At 41.6% G+C, this 15,249-nt stretch overlaps 1 protein-coding gene across 4 annotated transcripts in view; it reads left to right on the top strand.

Annotated features, from left to right (window-relative positions):
• Nucleotides 1-15,249, top strand: part of dachd (dachshund d) — a 140,227-nt gene that overhangs the window by 28,426 nt on the left and 96,552 nt on the right. For 3 of the 4 annotated variants that reach the window (XM_074658687.1, XM_074658686.1, XM_074658688.1), the window contains exon 4: nucleotides 342-922. In XM_074658687.1, coding sequence (XP_074514788.1) covers nucleotides 348-922 — 575 coding nt within the window. In that variant the 5' untranslated portion in view covers nucleotides 342-347. Of the gene's footprint in view, nucleotides 1-93; nucleotides 923-15,249 lie in introns of those variants that run through there. The other variant, XM_074658689.1, reaches the window with a different exon arrangement.

Genomic DNA, 15,249 nt, shown 5'->3' with positions numbered 1-15,249 from the left:
CCCAGTTGATCTGTTCTTCAAAGGCTTCTTCCACTGTCCCCTAGCTCCTCCCTCTCTGTACCGTGTGACAACAACAACTCATCCACAGAGCGGAGCTGCACTTTTCAGCTCATTTTCCTCCTGTCATTCCTCCTCCTATCTTTGATCATTGTCCCGCCGCTCAAAAACCCCCCCAAAAAAACACCCCTCTCACTCAGCACGCCTTTTTTTCCTTCCTCGGCATCTCTTTTTACTTCCCCAACTTATCTGAGGAGCTAAACTCCCGTGGATTCTTTCATTTAGTGGGTGTCTCGGCAGGTTTTATATACTTTGAACTTCGGCTACTCCTCTCCTCCTTGTAGGTGACCATGGCCGTACCGGCTGCTCTGATCCCACCAACTCCTCTGGTCCCACCGCCTCCGATCTCCTCCTCGACTCCCTGCGCCACGACGTCCCCGCCGTCGACAACTTCATCACCGTCTCCATCCCTCCTGGCACCCCCACCACCATCCTCCTCCTCCGGCGGACAGCAGAACCTGTTCAGATCAGATCTCCTCGCCACCGGCAGCCCGGGCATCCCAAACGCGGGTCTTCCTCCGGGCAAACCTGTCTACTCGACCCCGTCTCCTGTTGAGAACATACCGCAGAACAACGAGTGCAAGATGGTCGAGTTGCGCGGTGCCAAAGTGGCGTCTTTCACCGTGGACGGCTGCGAGCTCATCTGCCTTCCGCAGGCTTTCGACCTGTTCCTGAAGCACCTGGTCGGCGGACTGCACACCGTCTACACCAAGCTGAAGCGGCTGGAGATCACGCCGGTGGTGTGCAACGTGGAGCAGGTCCGCATCCTCCGAGGGCTCGGCGCCATCCAACCCGGGGTGAACCGCTGCAAACTCATCTCCAGAAAGGACTTCGAGACGCTGTACAACGACTGCACCAATGCGAGGTTAGTGGAGAAGCTTCTGCTCATTTTTTTTGGCTGAAATGTCTCCACGGATATAGCCGTGCGTAAAATGCGCAGGAGAGCAAAGGAAGGGGGATACATTTTCCCCCTTTTTATAAAACAAGTGGTTCACAAGTGATGACATTAATTTAAAAATCTGTTGTTATAGTGTGTGAATAGTTTCAAACTCCCATCAATGTGCTCGTAAGTTGTCTGTTTGGAGGCCGGCGCGCAACATCAGTGAAAAAAGTTCAGTGAAAGTTTTTTTAACACGTGCAGAGCAAAAGCTGTGCCATGATGGATAGCCTGTCTGCCTCAGAACAAATGAATCGATAATGTAGGCTATACACAACGGCTGAGTTTCTCTCAATGCTGTTGAATAAACTTCAGGTGTAGAGCTGCCACTGATAAAGACATTTACAGAAATAAGACCTCCTTCCTCTACTGTAATTCCTCTTAATTTAAGGGAAACTTTTAGCTCAACTTATTTCAAATGACTCTGGAAAGAAAACTAGGCTATGTCTTTTATTACATGCCCTTGCCACAGGGGCAATATAATTTCAATTATGATAACTTTTTTTTTTTTTAGAAAGTAAACAAGACAAACCCACATTATTAACAGAATTATATGACATGGAATATTTTTTTTTTTAATTAATTGCCTTCTCAGTATTGAGTACATTTTTAAAGGAGGTTACAGTACACACGACTCCTGTATGACTGTATGAAGCCAGTTTATTTTCACACTGTAAATGCTAGGGATAATTGTCATACACACATATGATAATGTACATTAATCAAACATCCTTGATTTGTATTAAACAAGAAAAATTATATTACAGTAAGTGAGTTAAACGACCACACATGAAAATTAATGCCATATTACCAAATCAAATATTTTGAGCTTTATGTGTTTTAATATGGAGTGATTTAAGTGAGGATCAATATTTGATTAAAAGCCATTTTTACTGTCCTGTTGCTCCCAGCTTTGATGTATCGCTCAGTCTCACAGGATGGTTCAGCCTGGTCAAATTTACCATCTTACCTGTCACTGTGATTGATTCCATATTGATCTCCTACCCAGAAATGAGCTGGAAATGCAAATATGATGGAAAGGCTCACATCAGTGGGGAATAGCAATAAACACTTTGAGTCACTTGGTTGTCTCAGTGTAAAAAGCATGCAGCCTTTTGGAAAATTATAGTGTGAGATTAATCTTAGTTCTGACTTTTGGATGCATGCTTAGTGTAACAAGCACATGTGGAAAAAAAAAACACATGCACACACAGAAGTTGCTGTGCAAACAGACAATTTTTTATGTACCATTTTGTGGCATTAAGATCTATATGTGTGAGAAATGTTAATACATTTTGATCCTCAAAGTGTACACACAAAGTGTTCTATCAATGCAAAATAAAATCAACATTTTGAGGAAGAGCGAGGGATATTATATATAATTGTAAAGCTTTTTTTCTCATATAGTTTATTAATTTAAATGATTATTTAGTAGCTTACATTTTTTCTATCATCTTCTTTTTATGCTTGCTTTGATGCAATCAGCCTCACACATCAACAGTATACATACAATATTTGGAGCTTACATATATGCTTCAGCTCCATATTTCTGTTCTTGTTGTAATCGTCTAAACAACTCACCTGTCAGGCATCATTTACATAAAGCATCAAGGGAGCAGAGCACCCCCCCTCCTCTATATAGAGAAAAACATGCCGTGCCGGTGATCCTCTCCTCAAGCCTGGCGTGGGGCTTCAGGTGACAAAGTATGTGGTTGAACCCTCCGGGTTGTCAATGGGGGGATGGCCAGCGATGGGGTTAAAGGATAATGCAGTGCCTCGCGTCGCTTTAATGACGCTAAAGTGGTGGGCTATTACGGGCACACGGACAGGACTGTAATTGTCTCTGAAAGCAGCCAGGTACTCCCGGTGCTGGGCTGAAATCAATCACTCAGACCCGGCCTGCCCGCCTGCCTGCCCCATTTGGAGAATTACATCATGGAACAGCGAGGCATCCGCTGGATAAAAGGCTTCTGTTACTTAGAAAGAGTTGATTTTATTTGCAGGGATGTGTGCTTTACACCGCCTGCCATTGAATTGGTGCTGACAAAATGATCAGTCTGAGTAAACAGGACACAGGTTGCCCTGTAGGTGAAAACGAGTTCCCCCCGCCTCTCCAGAAGTCGATGTTCCGTTTTGCACCGACTTACTGTCAGCTAAAAAGTATCTGAGTTGACCGGTTAACCCGCTCAGGTTACACAACAACAGCCTGCTGCCTCGGATAGTTTCAGCTTTTCATCTCGCCCTATTACCACAATGTCACTACTCTTATTATACAGCGGCAGAGTGGTAACAATGAAGTGAATAATACTCCTGTACAATGGGTCGTACTATTTCACATGCTGTTTTTTTTCCCTCCCACGGTCCATTGTGTTAAAACAACACTACTCTCATTTTGCACACAGTGTGAATGTGAATAGCATCACAGAGCACCGCTGCATCCCGCTGTTTTAGTTTTGATGTGGACACAAACAAGCTCCAACCAAATTGTTCCCCACTATGCTTACTTTAGCATAACACTTTTTGAACACATTAAATGGAAAAACAGCGTTGTTGAGAAATGCGGTGTAGAAATTATGATTTTTTTATTGTGGTGATGGATTAAAAAAATGTATACTGGGACATTCCTTTTACATACTTTAACAGTGAGTGTTTGAACTATGTGTGATTTGCCTAATAAGAAACATATTTTAGTAATTATTGTTCATCTTTAAAGATACTAGTAATATAGTCATTCTTGACCCCTTCATTTTCTTAAGGACTCTCGTGCCAGATTAGCAGTTGTTCGCTCTCGCTCCCAGACTGATCCAGGTTCAGTAATCTCCCCTACATTATGACCCTGGCTCTCCAGGAGCCCCTCCAGGAGCCCTCTGTTCCAGCTACTTGTTTTCCTTTTCATTTTCCCCGTGGTGGGATGGAAAAGGTTCTTATTGCTGCGTGACACTTGAACTCTCTGAAAGGTTATTATAACACGGGGGGCGGCGCAGAGATATCGCATATCTCTCATTGGTCTGCTTTTGTGGGGGCAGGCTATCCGATGCTGGGGCGCAGAAATGCAGCAGTTAATTGACAATCATTGTCTACCCTTGAAGGTTAACCACACGCCCCAGACAATGTCCCACCACTGGGAATGGGACGGCTTTTCACTTACATGCCCTTCTTAAATAGATTTTCCCCGGCTCGTTTCAGTCAAGCAGATCTTACTCTGAAATGTTACCAGTGACAGGTCACAGTGGAACGACTTCTTCTTTAACAGATATATTTAATTGATACTGATATGACAGAGAGCGTTACGAGAGCTATCACCCCTCTTGTTCCTATTTCAAGAGTGTTTATGCCTAAACACACATATTTGCAAATGACGGTAATTGTTTTGTTTAGCGCTCAGTGTGAGCTGCCACCGAGGGTGCCAGCTTGTCTCTCTCCCTCCTCTCCTCTGCTGAGCTCTCTTATAATATATTTGTTTTCTACAAGGCACGGATGTGTTTACAGGTACTCAGGGGAGATTTCTGGATTCCATTCAAATCATTCCCAGTCAGAGTGGGTGCTAAGATACCCGTCACCCAGCAACCACATCCAAGAGGGAGCTTGGGCGATAATAACTTCAAAAACAGAGTGACAGATGCCTGATTAGAGAGAGGGAGAGAGAGAGAAAGAGAGAGAGCATAGTATACAAAGCTGTTTAAAAATCCAAATCTATTCAAGTACTTTCTTGAAAGTCAAATTGGCCCTCATATTGTGTGTTGTTTCTTTATTGAAGGGAAAAAAAACATTTTGAGTTCTCACTCTCTCTCTTTTTTTTTTATACATTTTTAATCCTTCAGTGGGGCTCTGCTAAATTTGATTAGGTACAGTACATGTGCTCAAGTCAACTGTGCAGTTGGCAGATGGCGGCAAGGTGTTTTTTTTTGCAAACAAATAGTCTCCTTGAAAATCTGAATTGCTTTATTGACTTGACATTCATTAAACTGGAACAAGTGCAAATTAAAACTTTAGAAAAATCCACGGACCAGCTCAGTTTACAAAAGTAACATTCATTTTTTCTTCATTTTTTTTTAAGATCAGTTTTTTCATAGCTTGCAATGAAGCTGAGCCAAGACTGTCGAAACCCCAGATTTCACTCATTAAAGAGGCTTTGTTTGACACTGTCTAATGTCATTTGTGGATTTAGAGGCTATTTGCATGGCAAAGAGGCCTGTATTGTTAATTTGCCTGTTGGATGCATTAGTTGTCCAGGCTCCTATCTTATTTGCATGCCTTTACTGGATCGGAGTTACCAATTAATTCCTCCACCAAATGAAACGGTGTAAAATCACACATCGACATCAGGTCTTTCCACGTTAATCAGCATATTAAAATGACCTATTTTTACTATGCTCACCAACCATAAAGGGGTATTAGCTTTGATTTTTATAGACAACAGTCTTAAGCTGTTTAAAATCTATCTGTCAATATGACTTATCTAGCATATTAAACTAGATTTGTTAACAGTGATTTTACCTGATGATTTTACACTTGAGACTGATTGCCTGACAGGCCAGCAATAGATTTTTTGGTCACTCTGATTTCCATTCTCCTCTTTCCCCAGTCAGAGCTCCCTTGCTTGTCTGTACTCACGGGCTCCTCCACATTACAGCACATTTGGGGAACATGGCGGAAGTCACTGACGCTCGTACCAGGATATTAAATGCTACTGACAGAAGTTAGAGGGAGCAGATGAGATTTTCTGATTGGGGAAGGAATGCAGGCCCTTGCCTGGCTCTGTCTAATATGGTCACATAGAGAAATTGATTTTCCTCAGAAATTAATTAATTTTTCATATAGCCCAAAGCTGGAGTTTAAAAAAGAGTGCACACTTGCTGGTTTCCTATTTTCCCCCTTTTTTAAAGAATTATTGCCTAATCATATTAATACTTTTGCCCCAAGGATGAAAAGATAATTGTACAAATGCATTTGGAAATATGTATCACTGAGTATTTATGATTAAATTATGCAAATAACTCCGCTCCCATCCTTCCTGGGCCCAGATTGTCTAATTAGGATTGATATGGCGAATAGATGTTGGGGAATCTGAATACAAGCATGTCCAAAGAGCAGAAAATTGAAAATGACAAGGCTGGAATCCTTAAAAAGTGTGTAGGTTTTTTTCCCCCCCTCTCTGTCTAATTCAGCGTAGCTGTATCAGGAGTTAATTTTCCCCGGCTTCATTTCTCGTCTGAGCTGACAGGAAAAGGAATCCATCAGGGAAGCAATCTCAGATGGGATTCCACAAATTTCCTCCACTTGTTTTTTCTCCCCCTCTTCATTTTCGTGGAGGCTATCAGGGATGAATCTTCTCCTGAGTAAACATGCAGATGTTATTCCTCCAGTGTCAATGTTTTTGGAGCTCTCTACTCAATACAAAAGACTCCTCCTAATAATTGAAGTATATTAAGAAAGGAATGTCATCCAACAAAAAGCCCTTTGTACTTTTGGAATTTCAGTGAAGTAATGCACATCATATTATGATAGCACAACTTTTTTTTATTGAAAGTTAAGACACACCCTACGCAGATGCACCGTCCTTTATACAAAGAGAATGTTTGTCCAATATCATGCAATTCAAATTACACCTCGTGTCAAGTGTAATATCACAATGTTAGGCGTTAGCTATAATATGTTTATGGGAGATGATTGCAGAGTAGGTGCATGCAAAGACACATTATTATTAAAATGTTAAACTTTTAATACCAAAATAATCAAATATATCATACAGAATATCTTGATTATATCACAGTATATTCCTATGTAATGAACCCGATACATCTACATGTTCCCACTAGTGCAGATTATAGAAAATAACAAAATGCCTAACCATAGTTATGCAGATGACACACAGAGTTATATAACAATATCACCATGCGACTATGGTACCATACAAGCACTGCAGCCCGATCTCACGGGAAGGCATATAAATAGCACGACATTACAAGGACATTCTGCGTGTATGAGAATGCATTTCAGCCTTTCTGCATGTCATTTGTACGCCTCTTTACAGGCGTCATTTTTAAACCACGCAACAAAACTACAGTAACAGCTGCAGTTAGGTTTAGGCAAAAATAACAGTTAGGTTTTGGAAAAAAATCATGGTCAGACTTAAAATAAGTACGTAAACTAAGTAAAATACATACGGAAACAACGTAACAGATGTGTGGAAAAGATGTCACAAATGTCACTAAAAAACGCATCACTAACGTAACTTAATAACTCAGTAACACTTCAGGACTCAAGCACCGGTCTCCTGGTTTATATCCAACTAAAAACCCATTCAAAAAAAAACATTGACTTTGAGATAAGGGAACCGGAAGTGCTAAAATGCTAACTCATTTCCGGGTTTTAGGACTAATTCCCGCACCACTCTATTTACGTGGATGCATTCACATTGCAGCCAATACAGACCACATGGCGTACAAATGACACGCCAAAAGCAAGAATGACGTTTTTATTGCACGCAAAATGACATGCGAATTACCGTGTCATTCGTACGCCATTAAGTGCGACCGGGCTGAGCACTGATTGCGTCCAACAAATCAATGATTGGATTGATAAGAATATATCAAGGATTGAAGGGCTTATGTCTCAGGAGGATTTAGAAAAAGTTGCCCATGTGTTTATCTTCATTAGACTCGACTGCTGTAATACCGTCTTTACAGGTCTCTCTAAAAAGTCGATCCTGTCGAATCCTGTTCGTCAAAGAGTTGATTTGACAATTTATGATCTGCTGCTCCGTTATGAACCGTTCAGACCTTTGAATTGCCTCGTTGTTGAAAGGTGCTATACAAAATAAACTTACCTTGCCTTGCCTAGAAATGTGCCATTTGAAATTCTAGTTGTACCTGCCCAAACACAGACAGACAGACACGCTGTACATTGACACTAGTTTGAGCGAACAGTTACATGTAATTTAACAACAGCCGTGTTCCTCGCTGGGCTCAGCGGTACATCACAGAGAAGAAATCAGGGAGGAAATGACATCGGCTTTCCACTCTCTCTTCTTCTGTTGTTAGCTTCAGATGAACGGCACAGCACAGGAACGGCTCCAGTGCCTCCAACAGTATCTATTAAAGGGCTGATTGTTATCTAATCTTTACCTGGCGCTAGCTGGAAAAGCCCTGAAGCTAATGACACTTGAGACTAGCAGCACATTCTATGGCGGTTCAAAGCATCTGCTTAGTCAATACCTTCTGATGAAAAACTAAGAAAACGGCCCCACAGCTATTTACGTGAAGTCTGAATTCACTTAGACACCAGAAACACTTTATGCAGTCAATTTGTTGCATTGAATTATAACTAACAATGTGCATAAAATGAGATCCTGTTGAGCCAGCAGGCTAGACACTAAACGGCTCTCTTGTGTCTGGTTTTGGAGCTTCAGACTCTGAATGATGTCTAATTCAGGTTTTTATAAGGTTTTAAAAGTAAATAAATGGTTTAAATGAAATCAGGTTAACCATAACCATCATAAGTAAACAATTATGATGATGTCAAAGTATGTGGTTCCGATTATTTTTTTTCTCAGCAACATGCCTTATTCCACTTAAACATATTTTTGTCCAATCAGTGCTAGTGATGCACTGATTGGACTTTTTCAGTACCGATAGCGATATCTGGGCTTTGGATATCGGCTGATACCTAATACTGATCCGATACCAGTGTTTAATTAATAAGCTGTATGCCTCACTGTGTGGAAATGACTGGTATCATTCTTTCATGTGTAAGGCAGGTTTGACTTAAACATTGCTTTTCTAACTTTGTGAAACAAAATGTAACAAATAAATACATAGCCCATATATAAATTTACTGAATTGTATTAAAATAATAAGTCATAAAAAGGTGTGAACCTTTTTAATGCAGCAACAAAACAGGAATTAAAATTTCAGTATATAATTTATATGGTATATAAACATAGAATTGAATAGATCGGCCCTATTGTCGCCAGTGCCCGATACAACTATTTGACTCAGTATCGGTCCGATGTCCGATCCGGTATCGGTGTCGGTGCATCCCTAATCAGTGCACTGTAATGTCAGTGTTCCATAAATGCTAAATGACAGATTTAGATTGTTCTTAATACATTAAAAGGTCATATCTTAAGGAATGGTTGCAACAGCTCTGGACACACACAGATCAGCAGATTGTTCCAGATCTGTCTTTCAAATGATGAAAAAAATCACTCTAACCTTGCTAACTCTGCTCAATCAAAATGCAGTCATTAATCTTAAGGTCATTGTCAGCTGAATCCGTCTTAAATTAGAACATCAAGAAAAAAGTAGCAAGTTATAATATTCCTACCAAATAATTAGAATAAAAAACAATAATTAGCTGATATATTAACCTTTTTAACAACCCAATCCAGGACATTCTTATGTTTTTGGAAATTCAGGTTAAAAATATAGAAGAATTTCTGAATGTATTATTCGTACGGGAGCTCTGTTTTCAATACAAAATCCTTTCAGTTGTCAGCAGTTCAAAGTGAACGAGGCAGCTCGTTCTCTCTACTGTAAAATGATAAGGTCTGCAATTTTGGCTGTTATCCACAGAGATAGCCACACCCAGAGCTGCTTCCTGACAGCATTGCACACCTGTAGAGGTTATGAGCGGGGTATCAATATCACCAGGTCAACACATTTTCATCTAACACTGACATCTCTCTTTGCCTTTCGCCCTCTCTCTCTCTGCTTCTGTCTCTCTCTCCCTCTAAGCCTAGTGAGAATATTGGTGGGAGTCTTTATTGGTTGCAGCGCTTGGGTTTCTCTCCTCGTAGACTCAAATGTCACCGTCTCCCTGATGTTTCTTTAAAATCGCCTGTGCCACCACTTGCTGTGGCGCCCGGCTATTATTACCCTCCTCTTAAAGAGTGACAGTCGGGTCCTCGGAGATGTGACACAAACCTCTGTAGACGGAGCTGTAGTGCTGTGTCAAGCTAATGCTCCCAGCCAATCAGATAACACGAAGCAGGCTGCTGTACACCTGGTGTGCTACGAGGTTAGCGGAAGAGTTAGTTCAGTTTCATATATTAGCGACATGCTTGCCTCTTCTCAAAGATAAAAACAAATCTCAGTGTTGCCATGAACAAGAAGGCAGTAAACCTGCAGTAGGCAGAATGTTTTTGGCATCATTGGGCAGAAATTCCATAATAACCTTTCAGCATATTGTAATTCAAGTGTTCTGAGAGGAAACTAGACGTCTGCACCTCCTCATGGCTCTGTTTTCAGGCTTTAAAAAATCTAGCCTGTGACGGGAGACTTTGACCAATCACAGGTCATTTCAGAGAGAGAGCGTTCCTATTGGCTGTTCATTCAACGGAGGCAGCTGTCAATCACTCGCAAACTTCGATCAGACAGTCAAACTAGGCAGCGCTGATCAAATATGAATTCATATTCTGTTACTGTAATGCCCTTTTCTCTCCTCAAATGTTTTCAGAAACATCTTGTAGTGTACTGTTTAGCTGTAAAATGAGAAAGTTTGCTCCAGCTGGTGGGCGGTGCTTGATATTTCCTTAACTGATCTCAACATGGCTGCCGGGTCACAAACTTCCTCATTTTGCAGCTAAACATGATTTTTTTTCAGATTACTTGTCTCATGCACTACTGTCAGGATATAAAAATAACTTTTTTTAATCATATTTGCTCCAATTCTGCCTACTGCAGCGTTAAACAGAAAAAAAATTTTGTGATAGGAATCACTCAAACTGTGATCTTCAGTCGTCAAACTCCATCCATGCATGTGCTAATGCGTTGAGAGCAATGTGCTCTAACAGTGTATGTTCCCGGTAATTCCACAGTAATGCAGAAAATACAGTGAGACGTGTTCTCTATGGAAATAAACATGGTTATGATAATAAAGCGGCCCTCGGCTGAAATGGTTTGTCCACATACATTAACCCTGTGTAACTTTCACATTAGGAGCGTGCGAGTGTGTTTGCTCGTGTGCAAGTTGCTCAGTGAGGAAAGAGTGTGTGTGTGTGTGTGTGTGTGTGTGTGTGTGTGTGTGAGAGAGAGAGAGAGAGAGAGAGGGAGAGTGTGAAAGAGAGAGAGACACCCTCGCGCAACTTCACATATGAATGGTCCTGTGTGAAAAGGAGGATGAATTGAGTCAAGCTGACATAGCATGCCAATAAGCTTTGTCTCATTTCCAATGCCGTATTCATTTGTGCCACAGAGAGATTTATTGCATGATTGACAATTATGAGAGGGTGACCTAGTTCTTTGTGATGGAACAAAAATGGTTTTCATCAGTTGCCTTTGCTGTCTCTTGCATTGTGTGTGTGTATGTGACGCTCTCCGGTAAAGAATAGGGATAGCCTAGTCCCTGCAATGAGATACTTTTTTTTCTCCCCCTCCAACTATTGAAACTCATGCATTTTTCTAGTAATGGCTTCATATATTTTGCATAGAATCACATCATCCACTATGTCTGTTCCACAGCAGAAAAAAAAAATGAATTTCCTACCCCATTAAGCAATGTGAGCTGTCCAAATGGATCACGTTAAAGTGACATTTTTACGAATGCTCTTCAATCTCTAACTTTGGTGTGGGAATAAAAAGAAAAGGTAGTAATTTCGCTGTCTGTGAATATAGATATATACCTGCAGCACACACTCGACCAGGCATTTTTCTACCACTGCTTACTGTACTGTATTACTGGCTGTTTTATTGTTGTCTCCTGATCGCTAAAATCACAAATACACTCATCCTTTTATAGTGACGCTCAGTAAAGGGCTTCATTTGTGCCTTACATTTCCCGATTTCTTTATTCCTTTATGGTTCATTCTACCTGTCTATTAGCTGAGTGTTTTCTGTGTGTGTGTGTGTGTGTGTGTGTGTGTGTGCGCCCAGTCAAGCTTAGATTACTACGACTGTGAGGAGGAAGTCTCTGCTCCTCCTGGGACTCCTGCTTGACTGGCCCCACAAATGATACAAGCCAGGGTTTAGTTGGGAGTTAATATCCTGCAAAATTGTCCTGCACAGCCTCGGCAGAATGTGGATGATTAAATGACACAAGCATATCAAAAACATTTTTCTCAGACTAGTGGCTGTTAAGTGTTGCGCCGGTGCAGCCCGTCTCCCAAGGTTACCATTAAAAAGAAAGGAATATTCAGCGGGAAGTGGGTGTCATTGAGCTGTGTGTGTGCTTTTGCACCTGTATGAGCGTGTGCGTGCACGCTTTAGATGTTTTGTGTAATGCCCTGTTTGAGTGGTAATAATATCTCAATAGGATTTCAGGGTCTCATTGAGAGGTTTGGTGGAAGGTTGAGAGGACATATGCTAATTGCGCCTGAGAAGACTCGTCTCTCAGAAACACATGCCACAAGAGTTTTCCTCGTACACTGGATGCCAGACCTCTCCCAGTGACAGAAAAAAAGAGACTCGAGGCTCCAAAGCGATCCATTTTATCCTCTCTTTTTCAAAGGATGCAATGCTTTGTTTTAACCTCCGCAGGAAAGCAAATGAAAGGCAGTGTAATAAAGCCAAAAGGTCTTTCTGTAGTTATCAAATGGCCTTTCACTCCTGAACTTTAAGATGCCACAGTAGGAACTGGAGACAATGCTAGAAATACAGATCGGATTTCAGAGATCAAACGCGTCTTTGTGTAGTTTACTTGCACGGAGAAGAAAGAACAACCTTTCACAGCCCATCATTTGAACACCGGGAAAATAAAAACTAAAAAATATTTGGAGAAGAATGAACTGCCGTGTCAGCGCCTGCACAGATCAAACACTTAAAAATTGAAAGTAATGCGGCAACGGATACATTTGGGTTCAGAGGCATTTCTTTATTTCTTCCTTTATCTGATATCCTCTTGCCACTGCAATGGGCTTTGTATGAGGGGATTCATAGTCATCTGGGACTCAGCTCTTGAATGTGTGTGTGTGTGTCTCTGTGTGTGCGTACACATACATTTACAGTCCTGTTTGCGTTGCTCTTTACATTATAATGTATGTCATTGACATATAATAGAAACCTTTTCACATAGCTTTGCCTTTTGCTTTTCCTGTTGCATGTCAGATAGGCTAACATTATTTCAATTGATGCTGTCCGCCAGAAAGCTTTTCACTATATGCATAGTTGAAAAGAAAAAAAAAAAGAATGGTAAAGCTTTAGGTGAAATAGATGTGTGGCTGTACGATCTCAAGTCCACTGCACTTCTATTAACAGCACTCCGTTAATCTTAGGTTTCTGATCTGTACTTACTGTACTCTGGATTCTTGATGCCTCAGTTTACACATATAATCATTTTTACATTAATATGGCTTCTGCGAAACAATTTATATTTGATGATTATATGCAAGATGTAGGGATGTCACGAGAACCAATACATCGGTACCAAGTCGATGCCAAAATTCTGAAAACGTGACGGTACTCGTTTTTCTCGACCGGTGGTCCGGGGACCCACAGTGGTCCTTGAGGGAGTTCCAGGGGAACTGACACTACAGAATTCCGGTCTTAATCATATCTAACAACCAAAATCTTATCAAATGGGGGTCCGTGACCTAATGTGTATCAATTTAGCGATCCTTGACACGACAAAATGTTGAGAACCACTGTCATAGGTACCGTCAGGGCTCGAGAGTAACGGCATCCCGTCGTCCCAGGGACGATAGAAAATGTGTTTGGGATGCAGTAAACTCATTACCGATGCGTCCATGGTACGCATCCTATTTTTTCCCTGATAATGCTACATTGTGAACAACAAATCTGTGTTGTAATCGGCAGGATGAGAGCTAGTTAACGTTAGCCGTTAGCTCCGTGCATGACTGTGCTGCTTACCGGCTGCTAACTACTAACGTTAACTAGCTCTCGGGAGGTGCTATTGATTTATATTATGATGCGTTACGTCTTTATTCTGAAAATTCTAGGAAATTCTAACACTATTAGGATGTGTTCAAATGTAATCTTGTGAAATTTAGTTTTTGGCGAGAAACTGGAATAAATATTGTTGTTTGAACGAGATGTTTTCACTAATATAAAATATGACAGAAATTATGACCTGTTGAACTTCCTAATAAAAACCAGTATGCAAACGGTAATAAAGGAGTAGATGTCGAAGTACATGGGATTTATTCTTTTACGTTTGTTTTTTACTGTGGTTTTCGAATTGGTCTCGAGAATCTGGAAATTTCACTGGCTTTGGTATCAACTACTAAATTTCTGGTATCGTGACATTCCTAGTGTGACGTTGGAGGTTCAGGATCAGGTTATTCAAAATTACATTGCTGCTGCATTGTAATGACAGGCCTACATTTCCCAGCAGCCCATACTTTCAATCACATCCATAGACGGGCGTACTACAGAGACCGCTAATCATGCTCTTAGATGTAGAATGTTATCAGGATGTGTGATGGCACCCAGCATTCCTGTCATTCTCGACATTCTACCGAGCGGCACTCACACTCTGAGCGCGGCGCGTCGGTGCCTCTGGACCCTCTGAAGGGCTCCATGTGAGAGGCCCAGTCGGGGCCCTGCTGGGCCAAGCCTGTTGACAGCTCCTTGGCACTGTTGTCTCAGCAGGAAGGCATCAGTTGGAGCAACAGAGAGGCTGTGGGTGAAGGCCGTCTGGTCAGCAGAGAGAATGGAGTTGGAGAAGATTAGGCTTCACCCATGGGTCATTGTGTTCCCAGAGCAGGCCCGAGCCCGTCGGCCTCGGTATTGTTAAAGGGAAAGGTCAGGTCCGACGACCAGGCTAAGCCTATTAAACAACCCGCACAGCTTCGTCCTGGAAACCTGACTGTGCTTTCTCTTAACTACCGAGCAGGGGAAAAATCAGCTTTGAACAGCTGAGGTCGGCCATATCCTGATGTGAACTGGAGACCACAGCTAATTGAAAATAATATAACTGTATACTCATATGAAGGCATTGCAATCATGCTTCTTTATAACACCAGGCAGCAATTTCATATTGCATGTTTCATTATTCTAAATTACCTAATTGTTTTGCAGAGCCCTCAAGTTGCTGTACAGTACTGTATGTGCGCTCGGCTGCCGGAGGTTTGCTCTGACAGATCCTACCAGTGTCGAGCAAATCCTCACATTTATATCCTCTCAGTACTAAATGCTTATGTACCGCATTCATAAGGTCGTCTGAGCCCCAACACACTCCCATAAGTCTCCTTTAGCTGCAGTGATGGCTGATGTCAGGGATGTCTGCTGAATGAAAGGAAACACAGGCAGATAGCGCTTGATCCGTGATGGAGATGAGTCCACATAGGAGTAGAGCCA

The sequence above is a fragment of the Sebastes fasciatus genome, chromosome 14, assembly GCF_043250625.1.
Source record: "Sebastes fasciatus isolate fSebFas1 chromosome 14, fSebFas1.pri, whole genome shotgun sequence".
NCBI lineage: Eukaryota > Metazoa > Chordata > Actinopteri > Perciformes > Sebastidae > Sebastes > Sebastes fasciatus.
This window is presented reverse-complemented; position numbering and strand designations above follow the sequence as displayed.